General features: G+C 46.3%; 1 protein-coding gene across 2 annotated transcripts; it reads right to left on the bottom strand.

Moving 5' to 3' along the window:
- Positions 1-24,661, bottom strand: LOC108928009 (1-phosphatidylinositol 4,5-bisphosphate phosphodiesterase delta-1-like). Of its 2 annotated transcripts, none has more exons than XM_018741732.2 (15): positions 24,537-24,661; positions 14,425-14,583; positions 9,264-9,492; positions 8,728-8,857; positions 8,130-8,358; positions 7,752-7,953; positions 7,235-7,379; positions 6,971-7,123; positions 3,405-3,554; positions 2,906-3,065; positions 2,657-2,773; positions 2,254-2,432; positions 2,012-2,147; positions 1,652-1,801; positions 1-940 (listed from the first exon to the last, which is right to left on the bottom strand). In XM_018741732.2, the coding sequence occupies exons 1-15, from the start codon at positions 24,565-24,567 to the stop codon at positions 849-851; spliced, it is 2,262 nt and encodes a 753-aa protein (XP_018597248.2). In that variant the 5' UTR covers positions 24,568-24,661; the 3' UTR covers positions 1-848. The 2 variants fall into 2 exon arrangements, with proteins under 2 accessions (XP_018597248.2, XP_029109317.1); XM_029253484.1 differs by lacking the exon at positions 24,537-24,661 and adding an exon at positions 19,036-19,304.
- Positions 24,662-26,291: the final 1,630 nt, after the last annotated feature.

Here is a 26,291-nt window from a genome sequence, read left to right as displayed (position 1 = left end):
CACTGTGGAAATGGGATTTTTGCAATCTTTATTGAACCTTTTACCACGGTTTCTGAAATTTAAGGAAAAAAAAAAAAAAGTTACAGCAAAAGAGAAAGGCAAGTCCCAGAGATTGGCAGCGTTTCATTCTGACACACACACACACACACCTGTTCTTTGGCAGCGAGGTCACTGAGCTAATGATAAAGTGTGTGTAGCGACATGGACATGGCTCGAGAGTACATTTATTTTAAAATGAGGCGCTCTTTACACCATGCGATCAGTAGACACCTACGACAGCAAAGCGACAACGTTCAAATTATGCACTCAGTTTTTCAAGAACATGCATGAGAACAGCCTTTCCTCAACATACTGATCGTAGAGCGGGACACAGTCATACGTGGTAACGGTACAATGCGCACAGGACGCGCACTGGCCCCAGCGCTCACATCTATCTTGCCTCATAATAAAGCTCAGAAATTAACACAGAAACCAAAAGGTTCAGTGATGGTGAAGTGATGTCACAGATCTTCATTTTCATCCATTAAGACACTGGAGTGTTTAATAATCCCCCCCAGTCCAATGTGTCAGTTGTTCTGGAGTGGCTCTGACCAAAGTGACCACTCATGCTCACTGTCTTGCTTTTTATTTATATAAAAAAAAAAAAAAAAAAAATTAAAAATATCAGATTCTAGCATGAATTAAATCACTGCACTGCTCTTTGATTTGGAAAAGCAGAGAATCCAAAATGTCCTGTTATGTGACTGATGGCGGGATTTTCGTTTTAAGACTTTGGCTCTTGAGGGAGTGCAACGTCCACACCCTTTGGCCTTCGTTGCTGCAGGCCACGGGGGGGGGGGGATGTTGCTCTACTCAGCCTCTACCGCCATGATGTGAACAAAGAGTGCCGCTGAGGGGATGATGTCGCCGTTCTTTGTGAGCAGGGGGACGTGTCGGTATCCTGAGGGGGGCGACAGGAGGGATCAGTTAGGGATCACAGCTGTTCGTGAGATTTAAGGAATGCAGATGTTAAGTGTTGGGGGAGGGGGAGGTCAAGTCCCTGAAAGGAAATGAGCCTGGACCGTTCTGATTTTGCTGCTATGAACGTATCAAGTGAACGTCTGTCCAGAAACGGCCCTTCTGGGGTTATTCGCAGCAAGACCTGCGATTCCCCTCCACGCTGGAAAACACAAGGACTTCAGCAGCTCATCCCGCTTTAGACAACTTCCTGGACGGCACACAGGCAGGAAATTTGAGTGCTCGGGATAGATGGCCCTCGGCTTCCCTTCCGTTTGAAAGTTTAATAAATTCTGAATTCCCCAGATAAAACAACACCGTCTGCCCCCGGGGCTGTAATACTGCCATTACATTTTGAAAACTCTTTAGTGACTGAGCTGCGATGAGCACATGTGCCTGGAAGTGCTGTTCTGGACAAGACGCTTCCTGACTTTCTGCTGATCTCTACACTTGTCAAGTGGGAACTCGACAACATTCATTAAGCACCGGTCCTGTTATGGAGGCTGAAATGAGAGCCCCTGCTGACCAGAATGTAGACCATGTGCCCGAAACGTGAGAGGTAAACATCTGGTACTGCAGTGGTTAGAGCTGCTGCCTCTGGAGCAGAATGTCACCAGTTCAAATCCCACCTCCAGCTGTAGGAGAGAGAACTCACCGTTCTGTAAACTGGTGAAGGGCAGTGTGTACTGTCCAATGAGGTCGTTCTGAGAAGTGGAATCGTAGTCCTCCACCACAAAACGCACCAGCGCCAGTTCGGGCACGCAGACGTCAAACTGGAAGTTTTCGTTCCACATCGGATTGAACCCTGATGCAAAGAGAATGACTATCATTCAGCAAAATTCATACTTCCGGAGACAGGAAGCACAAGAAGATCGCAGTCCATTCTCTGTAAGATGGTGTAATGATGTTTACCAACACAATAACGTGTACTACACTCGTGCGGCTGTGCCCATAACGCTTTGCTATTTTCCCTGCTCATGGCTGTCTGGTCCTTAAGCGGAAGGACATCCCCTACCGTTGTCCTCAATGTAGTCTGTCTCTCTGCTGGCCGCATCAGCGGGTACGCCGTGGATCTCCACCCTCACCAGAGGGTCTACTATGGAGGACTCCTTTTTCTTGTTAATTTTGGGCAGTTGCTGGGCTGAAATGACCTGATGAAACATGACCGCAACACATTGTCCTCATCGCAGCGCCAATGTGTCATGCGGAACTTCTGCTCCTACGGCCATCATAAACAACCCTGGGATGACCACCTACCATGACGTGGAGAGTCTTGTGCTGCAGCCACTTCCCCTTTGTCAGGTTGACCGGGTTGAATTCAGACGCGCGGTCCCGCAGGAACTCCGGCTTCATGAGGTAGCCGCTCATACCGTTGGGCAAGAACCAGCCCTGGTTCAGGTCCATCTCATCAGAGGGTGTCTGGAAGTTCAAGGCCACTAAGGATGGAGACCAGAGAAGGTAAGTAACAAACCCTGCAGGTTATTTACTTGTCAATTAGAAGGAAGGAGTCACACACATACTGGAGACACGCCCCCCACCCCCACCTCTACACCTGCTGGGTTTTTTTCCCCAATATGACTTCATGAATGTCAATGATGGACTCCATGTGGTGGTAAGAGAAATACAGTGGAAGCAGGAAGAGGACTGAAGCCTCACGTACCTATTTGACAGCCAGCAGTCCACAGGGGAACGGGATTATAGTTGGACGAGTCCGCTCTGGACCCTGCTGGGTAGATCCGGCTCAGCTTGTCCACGTTGTGACAAACGAACTCATTTGCTGCAAGTGTAAAGCAGACGTGTTTGTGAGACAGGTGTCAGCCGAAGGAGCTCTTACAGAATGTTACGCATGGCACTTGTGTGGTGGAGGACCGAGCCTTCCAGAAGTGGCGCCGCGACTCCCACGCATCACCTGACTCCTCCGCCAGTTTCTCCGCCTTGCCCTCCTTGAAGGAGGACATCTCGTAAAACTCCTGGCTCTCTCTCGCATGCTCGAATCCTTGGAAGTGGACGCTCTTGCAGTAGATGACAAGGTCAGAAAGCTCCTTTGCCAGTTTCATCTTCTTTGACTTCTGTATTATAGAGCAAATATGATGCTGGACTAAATCTTTCAATGACAGACAGACTCAATTACTGGCATCACACACAGCATGCGCAGCATCCCTAACTCTTCTCTACGGTTTTCCATATAAATTGGTTACAACCGCAATCGTATCCTAGCAACTGGAAGAACTCCAGGCAGACGGATACTAAAGGGCACTTGACAACAACACAACTGGAACATTCTTTACTGGACTTCCTTACACACTCCTGCTTGTAGAGCCACTCGGGGTTGTGTCCTGTTCTCCTGTGTTGTGTCCATCCCCCTGTTCCTCTCCATCGAGTCTCTGCCACGTTCTTCCCCATCTTACCTTCGGCTTCTTCTCCGCGTCCTCCACCATGTCGGCGGCCTCGTCATCCTCTGATATGCTCTCGTTCTCATCCGTCGTGCTGCTGGGGCTGAAGGCCTCCTCCAGCTTGTTCAGACGCTTCCCCTTTATCAGGAACCGGCCTTTCAGCTCCTGTGACATGACACACAGACACGCATACATACACACGCTCGCTCACTGTACTGTGTACAAAGGTCCCTTTGTCACAAACCTACAGCTCCTGTGAGACAATAGAAAGCTGCGCCAAGATACAGTTTCACTTGTTCAGGGGGGGTCTCGATTGCTCCTCTTCCCATTATCTGGAGAAAGAAATTGCTGAGCTCAGCGCTTAACTGAAGGAGAGCAAAGCATCAAATATTTACAAAACTGGATGATTAAGGCGGAAATGTGCGTGCAGCCAAAACATTGCCATAGAACCCTGGTATTAACAGTACCTACTCCAGCCTGCCATGTGTCATTGTCTGCTATGTAGGGCCAGCAGGTGGCGCACCGGCTAGAGCTGTCTGCTTGCATTACAAGGACCTTGGTTTGAATCCCTGTTCCTGTCAGTCTTAATCAAGGCACTTACCCCAAGCTGATACAGTAAAAATTACCCAGCTATATACTAAATGGGTAAACTGTTGCGAGTAGCTCAGTACTAAGTGCCTGGAGAAAAGCATCAGCTGAATGAATGAATGAATGAATGAATGAAAATGTGACATCAGAAAGCAGCCCACCACACCCATGGGACACAACGCTGTCAAGTGAAACAATTACTTCATGGTTAGCGTAGCCATTGGTCTCCAGGTTAATACCACGTGACGGTAACATTCCACAGATGTTTACTATGCTGTCGTGCTGGAGAACTTTAGCGCTTCCTTGTCTGGGTGGTGCTCCAAGACACCGAATATAAACACAGCGCCTTTCATCCCACAGGAGTGTTTACTTAAGTCACGCGTTCTGAGCTCATCCGGCTCAAGGAAAACGGCTAAATAGGAGGCAGCTGCATGGATTCCAGGCCTTCTTGCCTCAAAGTGCTCCTGCGCAAACGGACGAGGCCACTTCCCGCTGGCACCCTGCCCTCAACTCGTGCCTTTGTCACACCGGGGAATAAAAAGACCTCTAACACAGAGCCTGTGTATATTTACACCTTCCCCCTGGGTGTAAGCTTGGAGTGCGAGGACACACTTTCCCGGGAATGGTAACATGCCTTGCTTTGCAGTGCGGGGCTAATACCGCAGTAAGGTGCTGAGCTGTACCGCCCAAGGTATGACAACAATGTGCTCACAATCCTCGCCGCCTGTGTTCTTCGTAGAAGCAGCCCCCTGATATTTTGCCGAAAGTCACGTGGACTTTTCCCTCGCGCTTTAGGGTTAGTGTTTTAGCACCCACCCCCACCCCCACCAGGAATGCCACCAAGAAACCCGCTCTTGTTCTCGAGAGATGACCGGGCAAGTTTCTGCAGCGAAATGCCCACAGGGGCATAAGACTTCAGTAAATTACAGCACAGCTATGGCTGGGTAGGGGCCGGCGTTCTGGACCACAGGTCCACGCTTGCAGAGGAAACCCCGCACCCCGTACCTCCATACCTTCATACCTCCGCCGCTCCAGTAACTTCCAACCCCAACCAGAGCGCAAAACTTTTCCTGCGAGTAATTTCTCCCACTTCTTGCATGTTTCGGAAATTGTTTCCGCTTGACTTACGTAAAGCCTCTCACTGATTACAGTAAATTTAAAATTTACCCCAGCGCAATTACAACAAATTTTGGAATTTGTTCCCTTTTCTGGAACTTTGAGTACGTGACCACTCCTGCTAAATGTGGTCACCTTCCACCCCGGTGCTGTTTTTACTTGCATCAGTACATGTTTCATTTGCTCAGTGAACGAGTTCTGTTGATGATGTCACTTCTGCTGTCAATTTAAAAATAAACAAGTATTTTAAGCTGTAGAGTACATTATGAGGCCACCTGTATCCAAAGAACATCAGCAGTGTTGTCATTCAACACACTGATGGGAAATACAAGATGACTACATTAAAAATGCTCCAAATTTCCAATTGTCAGTATATAAGTGTGTGTAATATATGGCAGCAGCATATAAAATGGAGCCTAAAAGAAGTGACTGTACTACTATTATGACATTTGCTTGGTGTTGACGATAATGAAAGAAAATTGCAATCATAGGTACAAGACACTAATTGCCCCCTAAATTTAATTAGCCAAATTAAGGGGTTATTGGGGTCAACTGTGAATATAATGAGGCCTGATTTGGACCAGCCCTGTGCAACACAGTTTAACTACTTGCAGCTCTTCGCAGCAAAAGTTAGAAAAACATACATTTACAGAAACACATCATGTCACCCTCAAAGGATCTTTCTGAAGACCTCTGCAGAAAAGGTGGACAAGGCTGCATAGCCATCTCCAAGACTTCGACCCTCAATGAAACCATGGACAGAGCCATAGTCAACAAATGGAAACGTGCAACAGTGGTAAACGTGCATAGAAGCAGCCATCCTACCAAAGTCTCTCCATTAGCCAGGTGTAGAGAGCATTAATGAACTCGAGAAGAAGCCCAGGACAACGTCTAGGAAATCGCAGCTCTCTCGCTTCTGCTCAAATCGGTGTTCACGACCCCATGATAAAGAAGGGCACTGCAAAAAGGGGATGGACGAGAGTGGCAAGGTGGAAACCACTGCTCGCAAACATAAAAGCTCTCCTACAATCTGCCAAAAACAGCTGGATGTCTCTCCAGACTCCAGGAAAAATGTTCTGTGAACTAAAGAGTCAGAAGTAGAACTTGAATTGCTGCATGACCCATTTGTGCGTCAGCTTCAAGATAACGATTCCAAGTAGACAAGCAAGTCAACATCAGAATGGCTGAAAAAGGAAGGGAGGGATTGTGATGTCCTAGTCAAAGTCTTAACCTGAATCCAACTGAGATGTTGTGGTGAGACCTGGAAAGAGCTCTTCATGCTCTTAAACCTGCAAATGTTGCTGAGCTAAAGCAGTCCTGCATGGAGGAGAGGGTCAAAATTCCTCCACAGCAACTCAAGCTCCTGGTCATCAGCTGCAGGAAGTGTTTAGTTGCAGTCATTGCAGCTAAAGGTGGAGAGACCAGTTACTGGCTGATGGAGCAACTACTTCTCCATGCTCATGACTGCACATTCTCATCTTCCACACCAAGGAAATTACATAAATGCAGTTTTTGTATCACTTTCTCTCTGCTATATTCATATATTACTAGAACTGACAAAAAGAATCAGATTTTTAAAGAAGAAGATTAAAAAGCTGCAAAAACAGTGAAAAAGGGAAAGTGGAAAATACTTTCCACTGAACCATATAAAGTTGGCAAAGGAAATCGATTCCTGCTCGTTTTTTTCCGTTGTAAAATTCGGTCCAAGTCTGCAACATTCTTGAAGTTTCCATCTAGTCACATGGTAAGCAGGAACCTACCTACCATAAACACAAGCACCAGTCTTTTAAAGTTCCACTGATTTGAGTCCTATGTATCCATTCTCAATGACAGTATGGAACTTATTTCCTTCACAATGGATGTCTGCAACTGCTCACCTCAGGTGAAGGGAAAGTTGTGGGCATCTCATCTCCTAGGGGCTTGGCAAGCAGAGCATCACCCAAGATGGAAGTCATGTGTTTGGCCATGAGCTTCTGTTGCTCCAGGCTGCAGTGGTTCTCCAGGGAGAGGATCACCGGGTACTCCGAGGTCTGGCAGGAGAGAGGAGAAAAAGTGCCCTCTGAACACATGGCTCCTGAAACACACTGGAAGAAATACCTTCAAGCATCGTCCCATACAACACGTCTGCTTCCAGGACAAACCTTAAAGGCATACTCCTTAATAGCTTTGATGACATCTTTGAACAGAATCTTGGAGGTGAGCGTGTAGCCATGGTAGATGATCGGCTCGCCATCTGACCCGTCCCAGCAGTCGAGCTCCACGCAGCGGCAGCTCTTCATTAAAGCCCTGATGAGAACAACAGCTGTGAGGAGGATGGGACCTTTGCTAATGCATGTTAGAGGAGCAAGTAGTAGAAATTAATACATTTCTGTAAGAGCTGTGATGACATGTACTCTTTTCACTGGTACTATACATCTGGGCAACATCTGTACAGGATGAGCTGGTCGGAGGTGTCCTAAATTTCTGGAAGCTGCTGCAGAAGAGCTGGGCAGACATGGTTTTCTAGCTTAAACTGCGCAACCAAATGCCTTGTAGGGGAAAATAATAGTTTCAAACTATTTGCTGGCTCTGTATTTCATGATGTACGCCACATGTACTCTATAAATCAGGTTTGGAAACAGGAAGAGATGTTATGTGGTCTATTCAGATGCTGCTCACCTTATGTAGGCCTCTGTGCTGCTAGGGCCCTTCAGCTGATCCTCCATCAGGTAGGTGTTGTGAGAGGAAGAGATGAAGTAATGGCTAAGGGGCTGGGTCATGTCCTGGTAAACATCTTTGTGGGCAGGATTTAAGATCATGCCCTCCGGCTGGTGTAGGTACATCAGGAATCCATCCTTAGTCATTTGCTGCTTCTCCTTGGCTGAAAGCCCAGAAAAGGAAGATAATACACATGTTGTTGCTCTGCAGCGGGGCACAGCGGCAACGTGTACATATATCCAGTATGAAACTGGTTCCAGTTCCGTCTTCAAAGAACAAACAAACAGCGTATTAACAGTAATGAAGTACTGACAAAGGAAAATGGACAATTGCCCTCACCTGCATTGTCCACCTCATACTTCTCTATGAGCTTCAGGGCATCATCCAAGGAAACACCTTCTTGTTGCTCATTCTGCAGGAAGCTGAGAAGGTCCTTGGCACTCATCTGTCTGTTTGTCTGGGCATACTTGTCATAGATGACATCGATTTCCTCCCGCGCGGTCAGAAGTTTGTAGAAATATTCGATTTCAGAACCTTCCAATTGTCCTGACTTGGACTTGTCACATTTCTGCATGACAGGATTTAACAGACAAAAGCTGGCATGAGTACAATGAACCAAAACACGCTGCTGAAGCTATGCTACGTTTACTCTGAGCATCACACAACATTCCCCTTAAAACACGCCGATATCGGCAAAAAGACTTCAGCAATCCCGGGATCTGCCGGGAACATGGGCAAAAGTGTCAGACAACTACCTAAGGATGATAAATGCTACCAAAGATGCTTTCCAGCAAACGGTGAGTTCATAGGCTTCAACTTGGGCTTGACAACTTGTAACTCAATTACCCCTAGTGAAGCAAAACCAAAAGCTAAGCACCCCATGTGAGAATCGAGACATTTGGTCTCCAATCATGCCCACGCTGGCTTGCACCCTCACCGCAAAGAGCATCTGAGCATATTCGTCATCAACTTCTATGTTGATCTGGTGCAGGAAGTGCTTGAGTTCCTTCAGGCTCATTTTGTTGTCGCTGTTTTTGTCAGCATTGCGCATGCAGTTGTAGATCCAGCTGAGGTGGTGATGTAAGGATGGCACACGTAGAGCAAACTGATGCTTGTCTGCTCCAAGTTTCCCCTGCATCTGCCATAAACTGCATCGTCCCACCTGAATAAACTCATCAAGTATAAAGTTTCACAAAGCTACATTAACGATTAGAAGACGGAGCGTTGAGAAAGCAACACCCAGAAGGACGTGGTACAAGGTCAAGCTTCACAATTATAGAAAATGTATCCCATTTTGCAGCAAGATAACCTTCCTGACTCCAAATCTGAAGCCCTGCTCTCTTATCTCTCAGATAAGCATGTGGACACAGCATTTGAGCACATTGCATCCCCGTGGGATGAGGTCATGTGTTTGGGACATGTCCTCAGGCGCGACTGCCCCACCCTGAGCACAGCAGATAGGCAGAAGGATACTGCTCCGTCTTCTGCTTGCTGCTCAGATTGCGTAGGTTGGTGATGACCTTCTCCAGGCTGGTGACCCACTTGCAGGCGTCCTCCTTCGAGCTGGCAATGAGATCCAGGTTCTTGCGGCGGCCCTTGAAGATAATGGAGAAGCAGCGGTCTTCCAGGGCTTCCTCCGTATACTTCTGAAGGCCTTCGGACTGCCGGCCCAGCCGCACCGCCTCGATATCATCGATGGAGACTGCAGGAAACAACAGCATGATGTGCAGTGATTCTATGAGGCGAGAGAGATGCGTCTCACAGCAAGAGTAGGGATTCGAACCAGAGTCCCTTGATTGCAAGGCAATAGCCCTGATCATCGCTCCACATCAGTCGAGAGCATTCCACCTACTAGATCAGTTAACATGGCATCACCACCCAAACTGTCATATGTTCATTGTGTTCAGTAAGTACTAGGAGGAGTATTTACCACTGAAAGTTCCAATAGCTATTATTAAAATCGGTTAAAATTTATTAAAAAAAAAAAAGTCCAAGAGTGCCACAAAGTGTGCGAATGTAAATTAAGTACAAGCAGACAGGACACATGGAGAGTTTCCAGTAATAACAAAGGGAGTGGACAGGAATGATTATAGAGGAGTGGAGGAAATAAAGTACTTTTAGCTTAGACCGGCATACATTTGTGTATTACTTTGTGTTAGAATTGATTATTCCAGCTGCACATAAAGCTCTCAAATTATACATATTCAGAATTTTGAAAATAAAAAAAAATTGCTCCAACAAGATATGTTTATGTGATTGTGGCAGTAATATATGAAAATATGATGGCAACAAAAAGATTATTGCTGCTGTGATATTTCCAGGTACCACCTTTTACAACGTCATAAAATCACAAGTCAGTCTTCCTTCGTATCGTTTGCATTCGCTAAATTTGGACTAAATGCATTTTCACCGAAGGCACAATACAGGGGTCACCTGACCGCCCTGCAACAGCCAGAAAGCAAACACGGTCATAATGGCAGTGCTGTAGCTTGATTTAGCTAATTATTAGTTCATCAAATAAAGCCGCACCCTTGATTGTACATGGACAAAAGTTTACTGCAGGGAATTGTCCATGACCTCGCAGAGGGTTCTTTGCTGATGGTTCACAGAAAGGTTGAACCAAGTTACTTTTAATATTTAACATTTCGCATTATCATCTAGTTACCATTTTATATCACATTACTCCAAATTGTACTTTGTACACAGTTTGGTTCTGAGTTTGAGAAATCTCTCTTTTTTAAATTTATATTTATTGATTTAGTAGATACTTTTCTCCAAAGCAACACACATTTCATAGAAAATACAATGTGTTCAGGGGGCGCAGTGGCACAGTGGGTTGGACCGGGTCCTGCTCTCCGGTAGGTCTGGGGCTCGAGTCCCGCTTGGGGTGCCTTGCGGCGGACTGGCGTCCCGTCCTGGGTGTGTCCCCTCCCCTTCTGGCCATACGCCGTGTTACTGGGTAGGCTCCCGTTCCCCGTGACCCCGTATGGGACAAGCGGTTCCGAAAGTGTGTGTGTGCGTGTGTGTACAATGTGTTCATTACATTAGCAGAAAGACACTTCGATGCAGATGTGTGATTAAGTACAGTTAATTTCTTTCACCATATGAACCAGTGTTCATCACATGAGTAGCTGCATAAAACTTCAGAATATCCACAATTCCTGTTCACCTTATTTTTTTTTTTTTTTGAGATGAATACAAACATTTACGTTACATTACAGGAGTAGCTGTGTAAAGGTTTATCCAGGCATGATCATTTACACTTTACGTAAAGTAAAGAGATCATTGGTGAAGTGAGTTTTCAGGTCCTTTTTAAATGTGGACAGAGATTCAGCAGTTCTGAGTGAGAGGGGGAGGTCGTTCCACCACAGCGTAGCCATAACCCAGAGCCTCCGTGTTTTACCTTTAAATGAGTTATGCTTTGAGAATAGTTGGAATCACAGTCTTAGTAAAGCTGGATTCAAGTGCTTTCGTTCGACAAAGTGTTCAGACATCTAAAGTGATGCCACTGAAAATTGGAGCGTTGCAAAAAACCCAAAAGGACCCCCAGCAAACCTTTCAAGACCAAAGCCATTTCTTCCTTCACTCACAGTCATTCAATTACCTTGCTGTAATATGAGATGTGTTCAAAATATGAATATTCTGCAAAACATAGATGAATGGAAATTAAGGAAAAACCCAAACGTCAGAAAACTGTCCAAGATTTGAAGACAGTTGGGGAACCCAAGCAGTTTGAGCACGGAGCTGCTGTCAATCAAACACAACGAGCGTGTCTGGTGTGAACGTTTGCGAGATACACGTTAACATCCTGGCCGGCGAGTCGCCTAGGGGCCAGGACCATTGTTCTCAGGCATAATACGCGGAAGTTTAAGTGAGGCCCCACCGATGACATAACCCCCTCATCCCATTGGCTTGGCAGGCAGCCAGGGCCAAAGGTGCTTCCCTATTCAAACACCGCAGAGCTCGGCGAGAAGTCATCCTCGCGTCCGACCGCCGTTCACACACAGGGAGCCACTGCTGCCGTTCCCCGCTTGCCAGATGTTACTGTGCGCCGAATAGTTTTGGTCCCACAATTCCCGTTCTCTCACGTTATTCTCGTGTCTTTTCCAGCGTGCGTCACGTATGCCTTGGTTTTTGCTCCAGGGAGACATGCCGGATTCATCGTTGCATCAACACAAGGTCAAACGAGCGCAGGCCAAGGGGTGATGAAATCCTCACCATCTTCTGCGAGGCTCAGTGAGGAAGGTCTTCAGCCAAACAGCACTTCCCTTAGGAGAACATTAGAAGCTTGGACTTTGTTTTCAAATGTCTCCATTTACAGTTACCAAAATGATCAAGGGCAGACAGCATTTTCACCCTCATCGCTCTCGTCGAATGCATGACCGCTTTTTTCAGAGCGAAATCAAGCATCAGCCACCACCTACAGAGCTCTGCCAAGTGGCATGACTGAACACACAGGAGAGGTTTCAAAGTACAAGTTTTACTGCCACCAGAGTGCCAAAGGTACGTGACAAAACCCACTATGTTAGACACTGTAAAACAAAACACAGAACAGCAAAACATGAAGCAGCCAACAACTGGGAAGTGGACTTTAATGACAATGCTGCTTGAAAGTATGTGAACCCTACAGTGATAGTCATTACTCTTGTATAAAATATTAAAAAACATCTGAATGTTAAATCTTAGAGTAAACTTAAAAAAAAATCATTTACACACTTGATTCTACTTAACTTGGTTTAATCAATGAAACCTTGGGCTTCGCTTTTTAAACCTGCACTACTTGCATCTTTCTATCTCTCACACACACACACACACACACAATTTCCAACAAACACGGAATTGGTCATTACACACCTGTTATGTCACGTAAGAATGCTTTTCATTAAATAGCCACTTTGTGTTAAACTAAGGGAATCTAATTGCTTAAAAGGTTCTCATACTCTCAAGCAGCATCGTCTGTAATGGAGAGCCGAGAGCCCGACCTGTCTACTGCTTCCAAATTCGGATAAAATCCTCATCTATACGCTGCGGAAAGACTTGTTTAAAATTCGTTACGTTTCATGGTAAATGTGACAACATAGCTGTGGACTGCTTTTCAGACGGCGCTTGGAGCCGTGATACACCGGAGTCCTCGAACCACATGCTGCGCGCATCCAATTCTCAGTGCTGGAACCGTTCGGAAATTGTCTCCGGTGTGTGTTTGGGGAGCTGTGTATCGTGCCTGTGATCCTAGCAGCAGCGTTGCCTCTCGGGGTCTCGCTGCGCAGGACGCCTTGGCTATCCAGCCCGCTTTCAAGTCCCACTTTCACAGTGGGATACCGAGGCGCATGTTCTGAACGCGTTAGTATTCAGAGCTGCTCCATGTGTGAAGAGGAGCAGGAAAAACAACAGACAGGTCCATTTCCTCCAGCCCAGAAATATGCCTAAAATTGCGCCGTCTTGTTTTCATTCCCTCGCTGTGCTGCTGTGGCGTCCAATCCGTGTCACGCCCACAGTAAACAAGGACCGTGCCAAGGCCTCCAAACAAGCCGCGCCTTCCCGACATCTGCATTCCCGAGCCGAGGGGCCGCGATCCCAGGCCCTCGTCCTGCCCCCGCAAGCGCAACGGCCCTGCGGAGCACCAGATGTAGCCGTGCACAGATAAACTAGGCCTGATAAGCACAGCCAGGCGACCCCTCTCCTGGCCGGGACACCGCAGAGAGGGCGATGAAGGGCGGGGGGACGGAAACACACGGGAGGAAGCCAAGCGGTGGGCGGAGCCCTGGGAGAGGGAAGCTGGACTGGGCCAGAGAGATAAAGACAAACATGTTTGTTTTCCCTCAGCGAAGCTTCCATTGTTTCCACTCCACCCAAAGTCAGAGCCAATGGCCCAGTGAGGCACGGTTGGGGATGGTCCAATGGGCTCGTCTTGTGTGACTGCAGAGCAAAGAGGCCAGCTGGAGGTGGGAGCTGCGTTCATAACAACACACTTCCAAACTTGAGTGTCTGACCCACCACAAGAACTTGGGTACTAGTATGTTTGTTTGTGTGTGTGTGTGTGTGTGTGTGTGCGCGCATGCAGATATATACCCGCCCCCCCCACAACCACACCTGCTGTCTTTCTTTTAAGGGCTCTCTTAAGAGACTAATTTGAGTTGCTTAGACAAAAATATGCAACTTGATTGTAGTTCAAAAAGTTTTTACTCCTGCTTACATGGATGCCTGAAACAAATCAGATTAAGCACCTTACATTTACTTAGCAGACACTTTTGTCCAAAGCGACTTCCAATGAACTCTATGTAGTGTTATCAGTCCACACACCTTATTCACCATGGTGACTTACACTGCTAGATACACTACTTGCACTGGGTCACTCACCCATACATCAGTGGAACACACACACACTCTCTCTCCGCACTCACACACTATGGGTGAACCTGAACAGCATGTCTTTGGACTGTGGGAGGAAACCCCCACACACACAGGGAGAACATGTAAACGCCACACAGACTGAGTGGGGATCGAACCCATGTCCTGCTGCCACATGTAACGCACTTCTCTTATTTTTGTGCAATGAGTCGTGTTTCAGTTCCTTTTTCTACACATTCAAGGCTTGTTTCAGATCCAGTTTAAAACGGGAGAGCAAAACACTTACATGTTTGGCTGGACCTCATGGCTTTACGGGACTCCTGCCATATGGTTCTGCAGTCCTCCTGCAGCTTGAAGGTGCGATTCTTCTTCCAGGAGTTGGAGCGCACCTTCAGGAGCTCCCCCCCCGCAAGCAGAAACTGGAGGTCAGCATCCCCTTCCAAGCCTAAGAGAGAGAGATGACATCATAAAGCAAGCAAGGTAACTCCCTTAACTCAGCATTCATACTTAAAACCACAATGATGTTAATATTATGCGAGCAGGGAATAAATTTATATTTTTTTTCCAAGTTACAAACAATTCCAAAGTCATGTTTGCCTGCAAGTTGCAATCAGTAAAAGATGAGTAATACACAGATCTCTGTACTTTCTGATAGCGGTATCAATGATCACTTGTTCAATTAAGGGTCATCCCAGAAACAGGGAGTGAGACTGGGTGCACCCTGGACAGGATGCCACTACACTGCAGTGTATCTTAAAACTTGTATGAAATTACTGAAAATAATAAATACATCTCATCTCTATACTGCCACACTGCTGTTGACCAGTTCATGCACATAACCACTTTATTTCTTTATACGCACAATTAATAAAATGTCCTTCAACTGATTTTTGGGTAAGGCTATTTAGGTTATGTAATATCTTTAATGAGGCTATAGTTCAGACTTTTCATTTAAACATTTTATTTCCTTGGAACTCCTCTGAGCTGTGAACACTGGAAGTGAGTTGAACAAAGGTGGTCCATCTCTAATGTTTTCCTCCACCGTGTGCTTTCCTTTTGCCTCTGGCAAAACAGTAGGACATAGAAACGCAGGATGTTTTCACTCAGACGTGTATTAGAAAATGAAACTAACAGGCAATTTACAATAAACCAACTTTTAAATGTATTTTTTAACATATTTCCCAACTGTATATTTCCCTGGTTAACACTCCCCAGAGTGCTGTCTGCATGGCACAGCACTGAGACTCAGAGGAGGTGGGATCCAAAGTCTGTTAACAGTAGAAGGAAATGGTCCGGGTGCAAGGAAGAGTGATTCATTACTCATGTAGATGCTCAAATGAGAGACACATTAAAGCTCATAAGGAAAGAAATGGGTAAAATAATTAAATTAAACGTATTCAAGCAAAAAGCCTTATTGGATCACAGGCCCGACCTGCGAGAGGGCTGCTGGGTATTTCAGACATGCGAGCACATAGCAGCTTATTCCTCCGAGCAGACGAGGGGAGATCAGCGGCTCGAGAAGTTCGGGTTCCGAGATGGGATAACGCCACATTCTGCAGAGTGGCGCGAGCCTCTCCGTCGTAGGGCGTGGGCACATTAAGAACACAGGGGACATTTCACAAGACCCTGCCAATGTCCTGAGGCTGTGTTTGTGTCCTCGCAGCATAGCTGTTGGGGAGGGGGAACCTACATGTGTTTTTTGTTATTCTGGTAAATTAAAGAAAAAAGAAAAAAAACGGCACAGCCCGGATCTCAGCGGAACGTGCTGAAACACGCTGTATTAAGGGGAAAAAAGTTCATTTGTGCCTTGTTAAACTGGTTTAAATGACCACGGAAACAGGTACAACCACCAACACACACTAGATGACCAAACAGTGATGTTTATTCATTGATTAGTGGGGATCTTTTATTATTCAACTGTCATGCATTAGCATGAAATAAACATACGGAGCTGCTTTGACATGGCAAACTCCATCATGTAAACATATTGCGCAATGACTCAAGCTGGCGAACCTGCGACCTTTAGATGCGAAGGCAACGGCTCTATCCACTACGCTACCAGCTGTCCACGTTACTCAAGCAGTTTACTCATTGCTGTCCACCATTACTCAAGGCAAGGTCACACCGCACCATCACATACAGTAGATAAGCTTTTCGAACTTTCGCCACGAAAACAACATCTGAAAGTTGGGCAAACAGAGGAGACACTTTGCGGTTTGATTTCTGAGAAACACAGTAAATGCATACAAAGTGTACCCAGCAGATGGGATGGATCCCATCTCAACCATGACCGTGCCAGACGTTACAGGCAGGAGATGCCAAGGCTCTCCCTATTGTACTGTGTGTCCAAGCACTACCCCATAAGTGGGCTACACAGACTGGACTTGATACAGTGTCTTATCGTTTTTAAATATTTCGATTCCCAGAGACTGAAAAATCATTCATAGTTCTGTGTGACAACCCTGCCCCCTCAGCACCCAGGGTTTGTCAGCAAGGACCATCTAAACAAGGAGCTCTTTTCTAAGCACTTTAGGGTTACGGGCAGAATCCATAGTCCCACCTTGTTCCATGGAATGCGGAAAGGCGTTTCTGGAACACCGAGGTTGTTGACATACACTCTCGATTCCCCAATCTCAGCAACCTTTACTACGATGTGCTTCTGTTAAGATCTTGAACGCCATCTTTAATCAGTCTCAGATGTTTGTTTGCAGAAAGAACAGAACTGCTGTGTGCCGGAATTCTCAGTAAACAATATGCAAATTATGGACCCCTTCCCAAAATTCCTGCAGTCACAAGAAATCGGCAAGAGTCCATGGAGCGAAACCAACGTCTCCTTTGTGAACAGCGGCCGAGCGGTGGTTTTCCCCTCTTCTCCCTAGACCACAGTCACAATCCCTCCTTGTTACATGACGTTGAATGGCCAAAGAGCAATGCCATCTAAATTTGTCTTTAAATCACATCAAATCTGCAACGAATGCCTCTCTACATTCTCTTGGTGGCAACTGAAAAACAGGCCTTTTTCCGCCAAAACTATTCCACTAGCAAAGCCAAGAGAACTCACAAACACAGTCAAACTGCTTGTCCCAAGCGGGGTCTTGGCAAACTGGAGCCTAACCCGGCAACACAGGGCGCAGGGCTGGAGGGGGAGGGGACACACCCAGGACAGGACGCCAGTCCATTGCAAGGCACCCCAAGCGGGACTCGAACCCCAGACCCACCTGAGAGCGGGACCCGGCCAAACCCACTGTGCCACCACACCCCCCCCCCAAGAGGACTCTCTTGGGGCTCAAATCCAGAGTCAAAGTGCCTTCCTGCCCAGGGAATGAGGTTACACAGGATGGTACCCAGGTATCCATGGCGATGGGGAGCATTCAGGACTTGGTGGGAAACAAGTAGCCCAGGAGTCACCTGGTGTTACCCCATTGTTACCATAATTAAAACCTCACAAAAGACACTTTACTCATAGTGTAAAAGCACTAATCTAGTAAGTAATCCAGCAGGTCTGAACTGCAAAGCCTCCTGATTCTACAGTCGCCACAACACCCCTGAGGTGCTGGAAACTGAGTGAAATTCAATATCAAAATTAGATGCTGTGTGACACCAAAAAATGCAAAGTCCTACAAGAGAACCAAAAGATCACAGTCGGAAGGGATCTAATGCCATCCAAGTGAAGGAAACTCATAGGGTCGTTTCCCGTGGGAAGTCATGCGTTTAAAGCCTTTGGCAGGTACTTTGTGTCGTCTTCAATGCAACAAAGCAGAATTTGGGCACATTACACAGAGCTTTGGAACAGGTTCCTGCTCCCACTTTGAGTGTTTTGGAGCCATTCAGAGATTTCCACTGAACAGAGGAACAGTGATACTATTTATATTAATTCATTTAGCTGATGCTTTTCTCCAAAGCAACTTACAATTATTACAAGCTTACAGTTATTCACCCCTTTATACAGCTGGGTAATTTTTACTGGAGCAATTCCAGGTAAGTACTTTGCTCAAGGGTACCACAGCCTGCAGAGGAGGGATTGAACCTGCAACCTTCTGAGCTAAAGCCAGTAACTCTAACCACTACACTACCAGCTCTTCCATAATATTATGGGGCATAATATAACACCCCATAATATATCACTAAAATGACAGGGTTTTATTTTGCAGAAATGTGTCCTTGCAGGTACCTTTACACACAGCTCCACAAACAATTACAGGAGCTCATTTAAAAAAATATTAATAAAGTTTCAGTTCAATTTGGTGTCACTCTGACATCTGCATTAATCCGCAACGTCAAAGTATAGGAGCCCAGCCAACCCCACCCCCGAGCTACACACACCTTCCGAACAAACACTGCTGTTCCATATGCTCCTGGGGGGGGGGGGGAGGCGGTTGTCGTAGAAACTAGTAAAAGAAAGTCTTGGAAAAAAAACACCCATTTTTTTATTCATGTCTATTTAAAGAGAATGGGAAGAATCTAATAAAACTCATTTTCCACCATTCCGAAGACAAAATCGTGTCGCGTTCAGCACAACACGAGGCTGATTAATTTTGGAGAAATGACGCGCCACACAGTTTTTAGGTCATTTTGTTCGGGAAAGTTCGACATCTTGGTGCGCTTCGCCAAACCGTGACAGGCAGTGCAAATGTTTGCTGAAGGTTCGCGCCGGGTTTACACACCGCGCCAGGGCGCGCATCACCGAAAGGGTTCGAATCCCCGGGTCGGGGGAGCGGAGCGGCGCGGCGCGGCGCGGCGCGGCGCGGACACAGACCCTCCCCGGCCCGGGGACCGAGTTTGTTCGCCAGGAACTTCTTCTGCGGCTCCGGTTTATTCGTCGCGGACTCGCTCCGTCGTCACGCGCCTCCCGCCAAGTTCAGCGGGGCGGGAGGGGGGTCTCGCGGCGCTCGCTCACCGATCAGCCTCCCGTTCTCGCTCGCCGCCGCCTTGCGGTGCGCCTCGTACACCAGCTCGTCGGAGCGGCTCCTCTTCGGCTCTCTCCGTAAACACTGCATCATGCTGGAGCTCTTTCCCCCGCCACATTCACTCACACAGATACACGCAGCCCAGCTCGGCTTGGAAGTTTTCTTGAGAGGAAGCGGCTCGCGGGCGGACTCAGAGGGCGCGCGACGTGCTCCATTCCTGCCGCGCTCTGCTCGAGCGGAGGCGTGTCCTCGCGCCGCGCCTTCGGGTTACACACCGTTTACTGTCCGCCGCGAGCGCGGCCTCTCACGTTTCATAAGTCGGAATAAGACGCCGCGGTAGCGCATCGCTGTGAAAGTTTAGTCAGAGTTGAACAAAACAAACTTTTCCCTCCCGCTTCGCGAACGTGACGCGCTCCTGAAAATCCCTTCGTGTGAGGCGAACCAGTCTTGCGTCGTAAGACGTTAACCGTCGCTTTCCTGAAGCACCGAAAGTGACACAGATTTATGCTTAAAATCCCATTAAAATTGACGCGATTTCCTCAAAATAATTAACATTAGTTAACAGTACAATAACAGAATTACCTCGACGTGCACGACTTGTTCAGTCAGGGCTGAGCTCCTTCGTACTTCAAGGTCAAACACATACATATTCAGTGGGGCTTTTAATCCCAAAGACCCCTCAGGTGAACTGGTCACCCTAAACAGTAAGTGGACAGCGATGTAACATTACACACTTTAACCGTCTGTCACAATGTTCAATGTTTTCTGCCGTGTCTTATTTTAAAAAAAGGGCCCCGTAATTTGCCGTTTTAGTATACGCACTTTTTTAGTCCATGTTACGGTTATAAAACTGGACTCACCCAGGCTTTTAATGAAAATATTTGTTTCGCTGCTCCCTCAATTATGGTGTGGTGGCAGCATTTAAAATCTGTCATTTTGTAGAAGAGCCTTTGGAAAGTTTAGTAGAGATACACACACCCCCTCCAGTGTTTAGTGGCCGTCACATGGAAACAGACACCAACCCCAATGCTTCCAAGTAAGCCTGCTGGACCCTCCTCATTACAACTCTTTAACTTGGGACATATGAAAAGCATCCTGCGACAATAAAGGCACATGAACATGATGAGCAGCGACTTCCTGGAGTGCCCCTTCTAGGCTGGAAGAGGCAAAATCCCACAACACAGCTATTTTAACCACTTTTCTTCTCCTACAAGAGTAAATACACACTGATATCCACATAACACTCTGAATGGCGCAAATTACGTTACAGATTTGTATTTGCACTCGTGTGTCCTGTTCAATTAAGTCAATTTTTTTTTTAAAAAAAAAGTTATACCCTCCAGACATTTAAACACTGATCAAAGATGATGTCTATCTCCACAGACCTTGAGAGAACAAACCTTCTTTCGGCTGAATTCTTAATTTTTTTTCCCTAGAGTCTCCGGTTCCAGCAGGACTTCAGTTGCATCATCAGAAGTCTATAGGACACACCCACTTTGGTACACCCCTCAGGATTAGCAGATAAGTATTCCAACCCTAATGTGACTAATGGCATGTGGATGCTCAGGGCAAAAGAGATTGTGTGTTTCAATGTGACTGAAAGTGTTCCTTTGCATTTTATCAATATATTGTATATCGAAAATACTCAACATCGGCAGCCTCTGTGAAGATGTTTTATGCATTATTCCAGTATATCTAATTCTAGTGTATTGGTCTCATGCAACATAAAAGGTGTGTAATGACCAATTCCAAATGTTACTTTAGAGGAAATCATTTGTGTAGTAGAAACACACAAGTAGTGCATGTGTAAAAGTGAGTTAACCCTAAGTTGCATCGGTTAAATCAAGTAGGTAAGTAGAATCAGATGCATAAATCAGTCACTGGCAAGTTTAAGATTTAGATTTTAAAAGTTTATTAAAATAATGACCAACCCTACAGGGTTCACATACTTTCAAGCAGCACTATATTCATAGCTTATAGTGATTACCGCATTGAAGTTGTTTTAAAGTACTTTAAGATGGTCTTGCATCCTACAGTAAGGTATTTTATGTCATCAGCTGCGGTTAAATCCCTGGTGAGAAACACCGAAGTAGACAAGTCCCACGTTGTGGTGGGAATTGTGTTATTGCGCCTCCTTGTGGCTCATTGACAAACTGCGGAAAGGAAAGAAAAAGTAAACTGCACAGCTGCGTGCATTTGACGGAAGCCTGGAAATGTCACATTACTTAATCTCTGTGTTGAAACACATTTGTCCTCAAAAAAGTAATTGGGAGTCACAGTTTGAGTGACTAGCAAGTATATTCATATCCAGACCCCTTTGCTGTTAAATGCCAGCCTATTGGCTATACCAACATTTATGGCATTTCTATCTGTATTGCTCTTGTAGCCTCAATGTTTATGTCATGGGTTGTTTAGGACCGTTTTAAGATGGTACTGAGTGCCTTCAGAAAGTATTTCTCCTTTGGACTGTTGTCATACTAAAAGGAAATTCTTCGCTTTGTCCAACGTTCTGAGGGTTCTGGAGCAGCTTTTTCTCAAGAAACTCCCCATTTGTCACTCCCTCATTACTGACCAGTCTACTAGCCCCTGCTGCTGAGAAACATCCCCAGTGCATGATGCTGCCACCACCATACTTCACTGTAGGGAATGTTTTAGGTGTTGAGTGGTACCAGGCTTTTACCAGACATGAAGTTTGGGATACAAGCCAAAGAATTAAACTGGTTTTATCTGACTAGAGAACCTTTCTCCAAGCACTAAGAATTCTTTACATTACATCTGGCAAACTCTACCTAGGCTGTCATTTAACTTTTACTAATGAATGGCTTCTGTTTAGCTACTCCATCATAGAGCACTGCAGAGATGGTTGTCTTTTTGGCAGGTTCTCTTATGTGTACACAAGAGCTCTGAACTTTGTTAGAATGACCATTGGGTTCTTGGTCACCTCCCTGACCAGAATGCTTCTTGCCAAAATACCAAATTTGGACAGATGGCCAGCACCAGTAGGAGTATTGGTGGTTCTACACTTCTTCCATTTGACAGTGGTGGAGGCTTCAGTGAGCCTTCAATACACTGGCAATTTTTAATACCCTTTAATACCCTTTTCCAAGTTTATGTACTATATGTACACAATCATATCTTAGATGTCTAGAGAGAGTTCATAGAACTCCATGGCTTAGATTTTACTCTGGTACATTAACTGCAGGACCTTATGAAGACAGATGTGAGCCTTTCTAGCATCTAGTCCAATCAAGTCACTTTGCCACAGGTTCACTCCAAATTCTAGAGACATCACAGCAATTATTGGACAAAACAAATGCATCTGAGCTCATTTTGGAACGTCACAGTAAAGGGTCTGAATACGTATGCAAATCAGATTTTAATTTTTTTGCTTAATATATTTACAAACAATTCCAAAGGTGTTTTCACTTTGTCATTTATTAATGGAAAGGAGAATCAATCCATCTTGAAATACACCTACAACAAATTTAGAAAAAGAGGGGTCTGAAAACTTTGACTCTATACATTAATATTAACTTTAAATTACAGTGTTTACGTGGAGTAAATATTAGACAAACGAAAATATTCGCAGCTGCCCAGTGTCGAGAAACCTTGGAATTATGAGGGAACGCAAAACTAAGTATATGACAGTGAATAACGCATAATTAACCCTTTAATAATTATTTTAAGGAACGCTTCAAAAGAACATTCAACTTTGATAGAGTTGGAAATGGGAAAGAGTAAAAACATACCACAATGATTACGTGGGGCTAAGGGTGAAATTCTTGTGATCAAAGAAGGTCAAGTCTCAGCAGCAAAGCCTGGTGAGGTGATGGTTGGAGGCCGAAGAGCGATCACACTGTGGACACGTGGACCGCTCATATTTCTCACTTTTACACACACACGCCTGGAAAAAAGCGCTCAAGGCTACGAGCCAGAGATCTCAGTTTTGCTCCACGATGACACCGCGAGGAGCACGTGCGCCTCCTGCTTGCTTGCGTCCCGGAGCGCTGGCTCCCTATGACGTCAGCGCGCTGTCAAAATGCGGAGCTGCCGGTTGTAAAATTACAGAAAGACCTGCGGAGTCTTGGTCGTAAATCCCACCAACAACTGGGTTTGGAGCAGCGGGTCCTGAGCGCAGCTGCCGTTTACGGTCATGAGGATGATGATGATGACTGTGCAGTAAAGCAGCAGTGCACTGCAGCCCAAACGTCTTCCACGTGCGGTCGCTTCCCCTCCCCGAACTCCTTTTTTACTCCGCTACAAACAGGTTTTGGCACATTTTTCTTAAAATGCTGCGTTCAACACTTTTTCTGACTCGTCATTTCTCACGGCGAGGTCAGCAAACACCGCGCACCTCTTAGTTTTAGTGAAATAATGAACAGCGGTTATTTCCAATGATCGATCAGATCACTCACTGCTGCGCTCGAGTACTGGACTGCGGGAGAGTGAAGATGTTGGAGATTCTATTCAGTGTGCTCTCATGTTGGTGAAGTATCGATCACATGACCTTTGTTGTGCGTGATGTGTTCTGATGAAGCACGTATGTAAATAAATGTTCTCCCCTTCCGGTTTAAGCAAACCGATGGTGTGAGCGTGTACTTTGTTACCTCCGTTAAGTATAATCTATTTACCACTTCTCAAACGCAGAGATGGCTGCGCCAACAGAAGAAACTACGGGATTCATTCTTAAAACTTTCAAGACCAGTTTTAAGTCAGAGCAAATAAAACACGTTTTGCTGGTACAAAGAGCGACCTCGGAATTTTCTGATGATGCCAGTTTCAACACCCTGGTGTGTATGTGAGAGAGACGAAGCGCTTTCTTCATCGGTTTCACCATCTTCATGTAGTTTGTATCGCTGTGATATAAATTAGTTTTGTTTAGGCAGCATCATTCACCCTGGAGATCGATAAAGTGCATCGTCACTGTGATAAATCAGGGTAAAAAATTCCTGTCTGAACTCGGACGGCGGTCCTAGGAATCCACCCCAAGACATCTCTCGGATTAAGCTTCATCGTAACTAGTATCTTACATGAGTTTACCCGGATACTATTCCTTAATCGAGATTTTAGCCATTTTAATACGGTTAGCAAGAGGAAACCCGACCGGCGCGAGACCGTCTCCCCGCAGCGCGACTCCCGGCACCATTTTTCCAAGAAATTCGTTTAAAAACAAAAAATAATAAATTTAATGCGATCCTGAAGCAGAATAGAAAAGAAAAAAAAAAGTTGGCCTTGATTATATACAACTGCAACACCGACTGTCTGAACAGCTGAGTATCGCCGGTGCGTCTTTGCGGAGAGAAATTAACACACTGTAAAAACAGGTCACGGCTCCCATTCACAGAACGAAATGATAGTGATAAAAAGAACAGAATCACGGCGCTGTCACACACCCCGCAAACTCCGGAGCGAGCGTGCGCGCACACACACACTCTCGCTGTCTATCTTATCAACCTGGCGGCGCCGTGTGACTCGACTCGGCTTCGCTCACCTTGTTTCCCGGCGCTGCCGTTCAGCTCCATTCTGTCCGCTTTAAAATCCCGCTTCTGCACGTCGCGCCGATCCGTCTTCAGGCGACGGGAGAGCGTGGAGAAACGCGCCTTCTCGCGGAGACGCGCGCACTCCCGCGCCACTTGACTCGGCGGGGCGCGCGCCTGCCACGCCCCCTTCCACGAGCTCGGACTGCCCCGGGCTCGGAGGGCAGCGTCGGCTCATCATCAGCATCCATCGACCCATGGGTAAACCATAAGGTGTGTGTGTGAGTGTGTGAGAGAGAGAGAGAACTTAATTCAGGTGTTTTTTCATTTTGCTGGAAGTGCCTTGCGCATGCGTTTTAATTTCTTCCTACTTTCTTTCTTTCTTTCTTTTCTTGTTTGTTTTATTTATTTAGATTTCTTTTCCTTTTCCTTTTTCTTTCTTTGTGTTGGCGCAGCCATCTCTGCGTTTGAGAAGTGGTAAATAGATTATACTTAACGGAGGTAACAAAGTACACGTTCACACCATCGGTTTGCTTAAACCGGAAGGGGAGAACATTTATTTACATACGTGCTTCATCAGAACACATCACGCACAACAAAGGTCATGTGATCGATACTTCACCAACATGAGAGCACACTGAATAGAATCTCCAACACTTTGCGAGAAGCTCCAGCACGTCCCCGAAATGAATTGACGGCACGGCGCGCCCCCGGGCCCGTTGGCGCACCCGATGGCTCCCCGCTGGGAATGCTGGGAATCCGCACCCAAATTAAAGAATTACTAAAACACACACCATGAGCACAATGTGTGCGCTCGGACAGCTCCCAGCAAAGGCCAACTGAAGGTTATAAGCGAACCAGAGTACAGTTTGTGCTCCGCTGCACACCGGTAATCCAGCTAACTTTCCTTTATGAACTACGAAGGAAATAGCTTCATACGCACCAGGCTGTAACCAGGGCTGGCAATTATTAATTTACTGGACAGTTTTCTCAAGGTGATTTAGAACAGGTCTGCAGAACGCGCAACGCAAAGATTTTCCCTTTTATAAACCAAAATGTTCTTGCTGTATTAATTCAGGGTATGTTCCTTGATCAAGGGTGGGATTCAAACTGAGAGCCACGTGATTGAAGGGAATGACCCTAAGAGCTACACCCCCTGCTGCCCCAGTGTGTCGTAATGTAGAGAAGATCAGTGCGGTGATCGTTGCGGAAAACGCTTCTCTCTGTTGCCCTGTGACGGGTCGGAGGTGCAGTGTCACAGCCCACGTGGACTGATGAACCACAGCGGCCTGGCCCTGGAGCACCGTAAGCATCGGTTGGGGGAGGGGCGACACACCCTCCGAGCAGCTTGAAAAGAGCAATGATCTCTTTTGCCTCTGGTTCACGTTACATTCATGAAAAGCAGAGGCCGGAAAGCAAACGTCTCTGCTGCACCACATATGTTGGCATCGTGGGCAGCATGGTGGCACAGCAAGTAGCGCTTGTGTCTCGCAGCGCCTGGGTGGTGTGGGAGGACATGAGTTCGATCCCCACTCAGTCTGTGTGGAGTGTGCATGTTCTCCCTGTATCTGCATGGGTTTCCTCCCACACTCCAAAGACATGCTGTTCAGGTTCACCCCTGGTGTGTGAGTGACACAGAGAGTGTGTGTGTTCCACTGATGTATAGATGAGTGACCCAGTGTAAGTAGTGTATCTAGCGGTGTAAGTCACCGTGGTGAATAAGGTGTGTGGGCTCATAACACTACATAGAGTTCATTGGAAGTCGTTTT

This window comes from Scleropages formosus, chromosome 7 (assembly GCF_900964775.1).
Source record: "Scleropages formosus chromosome 7, fSclFor1.1, whole genome shotgun sequence".
Taxonomy (NCBI): Eukaryota; Metazoa; Chordata; class Actinopteri; order Osteoglossiformes; family Osteoglossidae; genus Scleropages; species Scleropages formosus.
Note: the sequence above shows the minus strand (reverse complement) of the source record. Positions and strands in the feature narration are given on the sequence as shown.